The following is a 10,064-nucleotide window of genomic DNA, read 5'->3' as shown; positions in this document are numbered from 1 at the left end:
GATCGGCAATTGGGGTCAACAAGAGTTTGTCGTTTTATAAACTAATTAAACTAAGCAGTCAAGTAAACTTTTATTAGCTTGCCATCAGTCCAAATCTTCTAGTTGTGGCAGAGATTATTTTACTAATTCAGTTTAAATTATTGATAACTATTAAACAGTTTAAATTATTGATTATTAGGTAGAGGAGCCAAAGAAGACTTTGTTGTGTGCCTAAAGCTTCTGCCTTTGAAACTCTAGTCATAATACTACTTAGATCCCAAGTATATGTGTTTGGATCAATAATGCAATTGTGTTGGATACACAAAAAATGATTTGGCAATAATATACAGTACATTGATCATTCACTCGTCACAACTTTTAAAAGGAAAACATTCACAAAACCGCGATTAAACTCTAACAAACAATCATATCATTTCATGACCTTGAATGTTCTTTGCCTTTATTCGTCTGCAGCATCCGATGAGGGGGCGAGGGACTATTCTGAAAAATTATCGCATTGTCACTACTAACATAAATAACCCTAAAAATATCATATCTAAGATCAAGAGACAAGCCTTTTAGATATGGAACAATGACATCTTTGACGTCTGACTTCAGAATATACGAATAACAAGATTGTAGTGATTTCCACACAAAAAAGTTGAGTATAAATTCGTCAGCAACTGCAGTCTTATTGTTCTTGTTATGATATTTTTTGAGGCACACTCCTGATGTTACTCCATCCATGGACAGGAAGCTAGACTTGAAAGTAGCTAAAATTGCATAAGAAAGGTCAAGTTCTGATATGTTATCCTCCCCTGAATGAGCTATTAGACTGAATGAAACAGTGTCACCAGTGAAAAATTTGGCAGCTTGTGTCCCAGTTTTAGATTCTCCGGCATAGGCCTCGAAGAAGTTGTAGTCCATTAAAATAGCCATGCTTGATATATTTGTCAACATAGCCATCTGAGATGAAATAAGAACAGAGGAATGAGAATGAAACTTGTGTGAGGTAGTGTTAAAATAATGTGCAAGCAAAATGATAAATTTCTTACAATTGCAGAATTGAGTGACTTCTTATCCTCGTCAGATCTTTTCATCCAGGCACCATACCATAAGATCTGCAATAGATATAGAACACATCAAGCACATGAGGCCACGCGCATCACACACACAGACACACTATTAATTTACGAAACATACCATATTTCCATGGATGCTTTGCAGGATAGAGCTGTGGACACAGCCAAAGGTTTCGGTCCATAACGAAAAGTGCTTGAGAGCATCCAGGAGGCCATCAACAACTACTACCTTAGGCTTGAGTACCAGTATGTTTACATCCAAATTCTTGCTATTAAAGGGCATATAGCAAGCCATAGTGTTGTATAGGAATGTGTTGGTTGTTCTTCTGGCTTGTACCTTCTACTTCTGGAAAGATATATAAGCTTAAAGTACAGAATTTTTAGAAGTAACTATTATCTGAGTTGAGAAGCTGGACTTAATGTATATAAGACACTGTCTCGCAAGATGTTTCAACGTTGCATCAGTGCATTGCATGTTGACGAATGACTCCAGTCTTATAATACATATTTTATTTTGAGTTTCAACTAAAGAAACTAAAGACCAAGTCCATCTTGGCTTCTCTAAAATAAGTATATTACAGCATAGCACTAGCTCAAAACTACTTAGTTTTGTAGATTATTTAAATTCAATTCAAAACTACTAATAGATAACAAAAGAAATCAGCAAAAACATGTGCATTTGAAAACATTTAAATAGGTACTATATATTAGCAAATGATGATGCAACTGCGAGTTATCTGCAATTTCAGCAAACAGTATAGATAGATGATCGAGTGTCACGTTTTAATTTATAGTTTTTAATATGTCTTAATTTGTACTTCCCATAAATATATTTTAAATTATACTAACTTAAATCCCGTGCGATACACGGGTTCACGTTAATATTTAAAATTTTTATTTATTCCGTTATATATTTTAATTTTAAAATATTTATATAATTATATAATAGTTATAAATTTATAATAAAAATAATAGGGTAATGGTCGTAATTTAGTAGGATAATTATATTATATTTAGTAATTTAACAATTTAGTAATATATAAAATATTTTTTTTTAATAATAGGATAAGCTGTATTTTAGTAGGATAAGTAGACTATGTGTGTAGTAATTTAATAATTTAGTAGTTTAGAGAATATATAACACTACTTATTTATTTTTTAAATAACTAAAATTATGAAATAACCGTTGAACCAAATTATATCGCATTCCGGTTATTATAGTATAGTATAGATTTAATAAGTAACTTTTATTTGAAGGGTAAATAATATTAATGTAAAATCTTATGACATTTATAAAAATCATCAAAATTAAACAAAAACATGATAAAATAAATTAAATCAGAATTTTTCTTCATTCAATTCAAACTATGATCGTGTATTAAATCTATAATTATGGCACATTCCTAGCTCATATCGCTAAAATATGCAATTTTATTGGAGAGAAAATCTAACAATCTCTTATAGTCGTGAAAAAAATATGCATATGACTTATTAACAAGCCTTCGAACAACCAACAATAATTTTGATCTTGTACAATTCAAATTAATGAATCAATAAATGACGTTGATCAACAATTCACGATACCGAAATAAATACAAAAACAATTCTTGCAAATAGACATAATAAACTCAATATATGAGTTAAAAAAAACCACCAACATGATATCAATAATGAGATAGAGTTATTAAAATATAAAATAGAATCGAGAAGAATTAATAAGAAAGGGACTTATCATCAACCACGGTTGACGACATGATAAATCTGAAATCTGAAAAAAATTGGAGTTTCTTCTTGGAGGGGAGAGGAGGGGAGGGGAGGCTTAATGTCTTACTATTTTACATTTAATAAGTAGGTAATGTACGACATGCTTTATATTACGTAAATTAAATTTTATTTTTTAACTGTAATTGTTAACTGTATATTTATATTATTGTCTGATGGATAAATGATGTATTTTTTTTGTGTATATGAGCATGAATATTGCAATATTGTTACGAGTATTTATTTTAACTGCAATTATTTACAATATATGCATGTCATTTCCTGGTGGATCGAAGACGTATTTGTTTGTGTATATGACTTATTTTTGGAATGTGGTGATACTTGGGTTGAACGAGTTCTTGGAAATTTGACATTAAGTTAAAACAATAGAGGCCGAAAGTGGTATTTAGTGTTGTCCACTGCTAATGGCGATTCATGAGGTTGTTGTGGAAATGTTTGTGGTATTTATTGTTGTCTATTGCTAGGGGTGATCTATGGGGATTGTTGTAAAAGTGTTTGTGCTTTTTTGAGATACTTACGTTTATAATTTTATTTTTGATTGTTATTTAAATACTTATTCTTGACATTAGTAATTTTTCACATCCCTCATTCAATATTAACAAATACATAATTTTGAAAAAGTTATACTCCTTCTGATTTCATTTGAATTTGATATAAAAACATTACTAAGATTATCTACTTCATTCAATATCATTCTTTCAAGTTGTGACGTGTAAGGATACAGTCAAACACCAATTTATACCAACATGATCATATGTTTAATTAAGGTTATAAGCCAAAAATTATATGTGTGTCTGTGTTCATTTTGTACCATACATTTAAAAGAAAACAACACTTGAGAAATAGAATGGTATATAACTCACTATGAACGATAAAGAAAATAATAACAAGATATCTTGGAGTTCGATTACTTATACATAAGACAGTGTGATACACGAGTATTCTCTAAATATATATAAAATAATAATTTGTTCATAATTATTTTATTTGTTTGTATGTTAGAAATGTGATGAAAAATATGTTGTGCATTTGTTTTGTTAAAATTGTGATTAATTAGTCATACAACACTTAGTACCAAACGTCAATACAAGTTTGTATTTTACTTATATACATGAAAGTTTCTTAACCTTTTTCTGAATTTGAATTTATGTGTATCATAAAAATATAATAGTTAAAGTATGACAATAATATATATAACATATCTAATTATGGGCATAAATAGTTCAATGCAAATATGTATGATCGTTACATAGTTTTTTCAGTTGACATCAAACTCATACATTATTATTTATCAAATTAATAAAATAAATAAGTGAATTATAAATGCTAATATTTAGAATTTAAATTTCACTGAAATATCAAAAGTACTTAATTTAAATTAGATTTGTGTTTGATATGTTTCTCATGTATAGTTACTGGATGATATATTTATGATTAATATTATTATTATTATTGACAAAATATATGGACCTACTGTCAAACATAAATTTCAATCAAAATAAGTAATTTTGATATTTTATTAAGATTTAAAAATACAAATATTAATGATGTGTTAATTGAAAGAATAAGTATGAAATAAATATTATTAAATTATGCACGGACATGAAAATATGTATAATTCGTTGATTTTTTGAGATTATTTTATGTGTATGTATTAGAAATGCGTCTGAAATTATTTTGTGTGTCAAAAATATCATTGATGAGTTCAATTCGAGTATTCAGTTTTGACCCTTTAGTCTGATTCAAATTAGTACATGTGCACATGTGTATGTATGTATGTGTGTGTATATATGTGTGTGTATGTGTGTGTATGTATAAATATGTATATGTGTGTATTAATCATGCAAAATTAATAGATTTTAACAAATAATGATTAAGTTAAATAAATTTTATATTTACATTAATGTATATATAAAGTATAAAATAATAATAATAATAATGAAGCGTATTAATGATGTGTCCAATAATATATATATTAATTGTGGGCAATAACTATTGTATAAGTATTAATAGTCAACTAACAAATATTAATTGTGAGAATAGATGTAAAATATATATTATATAGAAATTAATTTATGGGTATAATCGTCATATTAGTTAAATTGCTTATCAAACCCCCATGTTATTGTATTATATATAATAGGTTTGGTTGAGTTACTTGAGTAATCCCCAAATGTTTGAAATTATCAACTACTACTTTAGTAATTTGTGTTACTCGTGTGGATGGCAGGTACAAGTGTCCCTACTTGCACCAAAAAAAACAGCATCCCTCCTTATTTTAAATTAGATGTTCATTTTCAAAAAAACATACAATTAAAGAAAAATGAATGTTGATAAACTTATTGCTTTAGTTGATCATAATATGTGAAATAAAAATGAATGTTGATAAATTAATTGAATTAATTGATCATAATATGTAAAATAAGATTCATTTAGAAAATAAAAATAAGAGATATGTGAATTAGAGTTGACTTTGAAAAATAAAAATTTGTATTGAAAGTTTAAGTGGACAACTAAATTAAAATTAATTTTTATTTTAAATGTGAACTTGTAATTTGAAAAGAATGGAGTACAAATTTTACTTGACAAAGTATTGTTATTTTCAATTATATAGTCCCGGTAAAACACTACTCAAAACTCGTAGTTGACTGGTATTATTTTTTCAAATTCATTTCGTGAATGTTATATAAATTTTGTTATTCAGTATTACAGTATTGTAAAATCACAGTCCGGATTATTTAAGTTGATAAAATGATTCTATCAGTCATGATTCTTAATTAGTACTTTATACGTTTCAATATAGATGTTCCATGTAGAAAAAAAAATTGTCCTAAATTACTTGTCCATCTCTTATTTCAATACAAAATTTAAGTGTAATTTTCCAAAACCATCACTATATTTATTATTCCCAAGATTTGACTTTTTAAAAATTAACACAATTCACATTTTTCAATGTATTAAATAAGAAAATTTGGTGGAAAATCTTATTCAACTAAGATTTTCCTTAGTATCCGTAATTTTTTCAAAAGGGACATGTAAATATGAGACGGGGGGGTAGTTTATAAGAATCAAAGGAATATTGATGGAGGACAACGATTTCCAAGAACTCTGTTATATAAGATCTGATTGTTGAGTTGTATCGTGTAGAGTCTAGTTCAGGGGCAGACCTAGCATTGGACCATGGGTGGCCATGGTCCCCTCAGCTGATTCATAAATACTTGTTGGTATCATGTATTTTGGGTTTTAACAAGTTTTAGGATATTGATCTTGCCTATATGGCCCCCCTCACATCTTTGTTGGTAACTCACAGGTCTTAGTATGATTATAGGAAAGATAGAAGTCTACAGATCAAAATGTCCCATTCAAGTATAAAAGAACTGCATCTTAAGAATGTTTTGAAAAAAATTCTTATTTCATTGTCGAAATGGACTAAACGAAGATCTTAAGAAATGTTTTGTAAATTTTTGGCCCCTCTCTTATCTGGATTCTGCGTTCGCCCATGTTCTAGTTAAATACGTGTATAGTGTCAAAGTTTCCTTTTTCAGCTTGGTCATCATAAAAATATGACATATCACTGTGATCTATATTCAAATACATGTAGTAGAATTTGCAGAAATTTTCATATGTGCACTATGTTACTCTGACTCGGGTACGGAGTGTCCGACACGACAAATATCTGCATGTCGGATATAACAAGTCTAAAAATTCAGGACACGGGACACAGTCCTACTTTTGGGCATGGGTACGGGAACACGACATATTTTAATTATGAACAAGTATATTAAGTTAGACATCTTAGTATAAAGTAGTAATAGAACTTTGATTAAACTTGATTTTCCAAAGAACTTTGTGAATTTGGCATCTTCCCTACTTTTATCTCGTTCTTACTTCTTTTTTTCTTAAATATTAATTTTGAATATTGAGTGCGACTAATATTGGTCTATAAATTGGTCAAAGCGTCCCTATTTTTAGTCAAAGGATCCGACACAGGATAAGTGTTGTGTCTGAATGTACAAGTGTCAGACACGCGGCAACCTAAATGGAAGAGTCAGAGTAACATAGTCTCTACAGGCTGTAGCTAGCACTAGTGGCGGAGGCACTACCAGACCAGAGTAGGTCTGGGTCATCCCTGAATTTGGGCCATGTGTAATTTTAAATGTTTTTTACTTAAGGTCTAAGTCCAAGTTTGCTGACTTGTACCCTCTCTCATACCTGAACTTAAAACTTGACTTAAATAAAATTTATGTGGTAAGACTAGTTATTCTTCATTCATCAAAACAACATTGTCGGTCTCCTTTTCGAGAACTCAAATTAATCTATCATCTTCCTTCTTAAATCTGCAGCTAAATTTATAAATTTGAGTAGTTATTTTGATCTAAGCATATAATTTGAAAATAAGTGATCTTAATGTCAGATTGATATATTATTCTTAATTTTTTATTCATATATTTTATAATTTTCGTAATAAACAAATAATATATACCGTAATTTGGCCCACCCGGGTGTAACACTAACTCCGCCACTGGCTAGCACAACTTAAAATTTCATTCATCTCCTCGTACAATATATGTTATATACCCAAACTAATATCAATCATTAGAATTTGCAAGGGCAAGTGTTATTACAACTTCAAGTCTTTCATGCACATACTTAAATTATATAAATGATGTACAGTTGAACTAGTAGAACGGCTAATTTCAACTTCACGAAAAAATAATTCAATGATTTCTTCCTCATTGTTGTGACCGAATTCCTTTAGATTCAGGGTCATACACCTTAGTGTGCCTGACATTCTTAAGCATCTTTGATTATTTTTTATAAGACTTGGTGTTTTGAGTATAGTGGGTGGACTAACAGAGAGTTACGAAAACCATATTTAAACAATATCAGTTAAATATTTATGGGTTATGTTGAACCGTCTTCCGGTATTCCGCTGTGAAATATTTACTTATCACCCACTTATCAATGAGATCTTGATTACAATCATATAAAAGTATAAAATTCCATAAATCGTTGTATACTTCAAGTCAAATGTACACAAATATTATATGATTGTAATTAAAATCCGACTGGTATAAGTGGTTGTAAAGTAAGCATTTCACAGCGGAAAATAGTTCAACATAATCATAAACGCTCAAGAGGTTATCTTAGTAATCCTCGATTATTCCATCATCTAATATACCCTATACATCAATTCTTATAATAAATAATAATAATTGGTTAAAAATATCGGGCACACCAAGGTGGATGACCATGAATATAGAGTTAGAATTTTAATAATAAAAGCTGCAAGATATTTACAGTTAATAGAGGAACTTGGTACAGTGAGGGAGAAATCATTCAATGGCTTCTCCGTGAAGCTAAACCTACCAGGCATTATACCGGTACCGATTATGCCTGTTGTTCCCAATATTTGGAAGTATATATTTTTTTTCTTCTTTGTCAAGAATGAAATAATTTTATTGCTAAAATTTCGGAATACAAAAGAGTATATCTTCCAATCATAAAAATTCATCATCTAACCGAAAGACACGCAAGTTGCCTCTATACATTTAGACAATAAAAATTTAATGTATGAAATAGATAACCCAAAAAAAGGCCTCGTTAAAATCTTACAAGAGTAAAACCCTATGGAAAAAAATTCAGAGAGGAAAAAGAGTGCCCTCTATTTTATACAAAACTAATAATAACAAGTGACTTCCGATAGTTATAAGAATCTCTCATATCATCAATTTGAAACTAAACTATTTTGTACTTCAAGGTCCGCCATTAGATTATTGTGATATAAAGTCTGAAAAAAAAAACAAAGTAGAACCTCTTCCAATTATCCTAAAAATAAGAATAAATGATACAAGGAAAATATATTAAAACCGAAAAACGAATCTACATTGAATACAACATTAAAATAAAATAAGATCTTACCAAACGATATCTTTGGTTAGACACAAAATTCCAATAATATGATACAATCAGTCATTAAAGACTCATAGGTCAAAAGTCATCACATATGGCACTCCCGTATTAGAACAAATAATTCACCTCATATGATACATCATTCTATAAATAGTTTTTAAGTCCATTTATTTTAAAACTTAATGGGCCTTAAAATTCTTAAAAGCTTAATAATGGCACAATTTGAAAAACGTTTCTTAAAAAAATATCAATTAAAAATCGTTACTAAAAAAATTAGCTCCATTTAAATCAAAACTGATATAATTAAAAGATGTTAATTAATAAAACATAAAGATTCATACAAAAAAAAGTAACATATTTAATAAAAGATATCTGAGTATTAGAGCATTTCTAACCATGACCACTTGTTAGCTAAAAATCATATGCAGCACTTAAATATAGATATTAGGTAAAAAAAATAGCACTCCAACCACATCACATGTTAGCAAAAAATTTAGATATTGTTTATCTGGTTTTCAATATTTGTTGAATCCTCCATGTCAGATTTAATCCATGTTTAAACCTAAATCTACACATTAATACATACATATATTTATATAATATTTAATACATAAATATTAAAATTATTAGTTTATATATAATATTTTTAATTTATATAATATTAAGTGTGAAAATATTGTTCTCTTATTAACAAAAATTATTAATTATTTTTAACAAACAAACAATATATATATATATAATATAATATATATTAGTAACTTTTTATTATATATATTTTTTTATTTATATGTTATTATATTTTCAGTTGTAATAATTATTAAATTACAATTATACATTTTTCATGTATTGAATTAAGTATTAACTAAATTTATTTTATTATTTAAAGTTTATATATATATAAATCTAAAAAATAGGAATAAAATAATATTTTTGAATATAGCTGATGATTATAGCTAATACCACTGGAGTGCATGGTCTTATGGATTTAATAAAATTTTAGATAATCCTGATTTTGATTTGTCTAACCATTTTAGTTATCATGATTGGAGATGCTCTTAAAGAGATAATAACTACTATTCTTTTAAAAGTTTAAAAACCATTTGACATACAACTTTGCTAAAAAGGTACCAGGAAAGAAATCTTTATCATTTAAAAATCAATTAAGGAAAATTTTTAATCCCAATTAATAATACATTAAAAGCACATAAACACATCAGTTACCAAAATAAGTAAAATAATTTTAAAAAAAAATCACTAACAAGAGCTACATGTATGCACAAATACATCTATACTATTATTTTAAAGACG

At 28.1% G+C, this 10,064-nt stretch overlaps 1 protein-coding gene across 1 annotated transcript; it reads right to left on the bottom strand.

Moving 5' to 3' along the window:
- Positions 1-269: 269 nt before the first annotated feature.
- Positions 270-1,593, bottom strand: LOC141700254 (uncharacterized). The gene is made up of 3 exons (XM_074504053.1): positions 1,183-1,593; positions 1,035-1,100; positions 270-945 (listed from the first exon to the last, which is right to left on the bottom strand). Exons 1-3 carry the CDS (start codon positions 1,354-1,356, stop codon positions 415-417), a joined length of 771 nt encoding a protein of 256 aa, XP_074360154.1. The 5' UTR covers positions 1,357-1,593; the 3' UTR covers positions 270-414.
- Between the last annotated feature and the right edge of the window lie 8,471 nt (positions 1,594-10,064).

The sequence above is a fragment of the Apium graveolens genome, unplaced genomic scaffold (genome assembly GCF_009905375.1).
Source record: "Apium graveolens cultivar Ventura unplaced genomic scaffold, ASM990537v1 ctg1992, whole genome shotgun sequence".
Taxonomy (NCBI): domain Eukaryota; kingdom Viridiplantae; phylum Streptophyta; class Magnoliopsida; order Apiales; family Apiaceae; genus Apium; species Apium graveolens.
Note: the sequence above shows the minus strand (reverse complement) of the source record. Positions and strands in the feature narration are given on the sequence as shown.

What these genes read in the sequence shown, in the direction of transcription:
- LOC141700254 (XM_074504053.1), bottom strand. Translation starts at nt 1,356, where the DNA reads ATGGCTTGCTATATGCCCTTTAATAGCAAGAATTTGGATGTAAACATA. An exon ending in AAAGCATCCATGGAAATATG is followed by an intron (nt 1,101 to 1,182) that starts GTATGTTTCGTA and finishes TATCTATTGCAG; the next exon opens with ATCTTATGGTATGGTGCCTG. An exon ending in AGTCACTCAATTCTGCAATT is followed by an intron (nt 946 to 1,034) that starts GTAAGAAATTTA and finishes ATTTCATCTCAG; the next exon opens with ATGGCTATGTTGACAAATAT.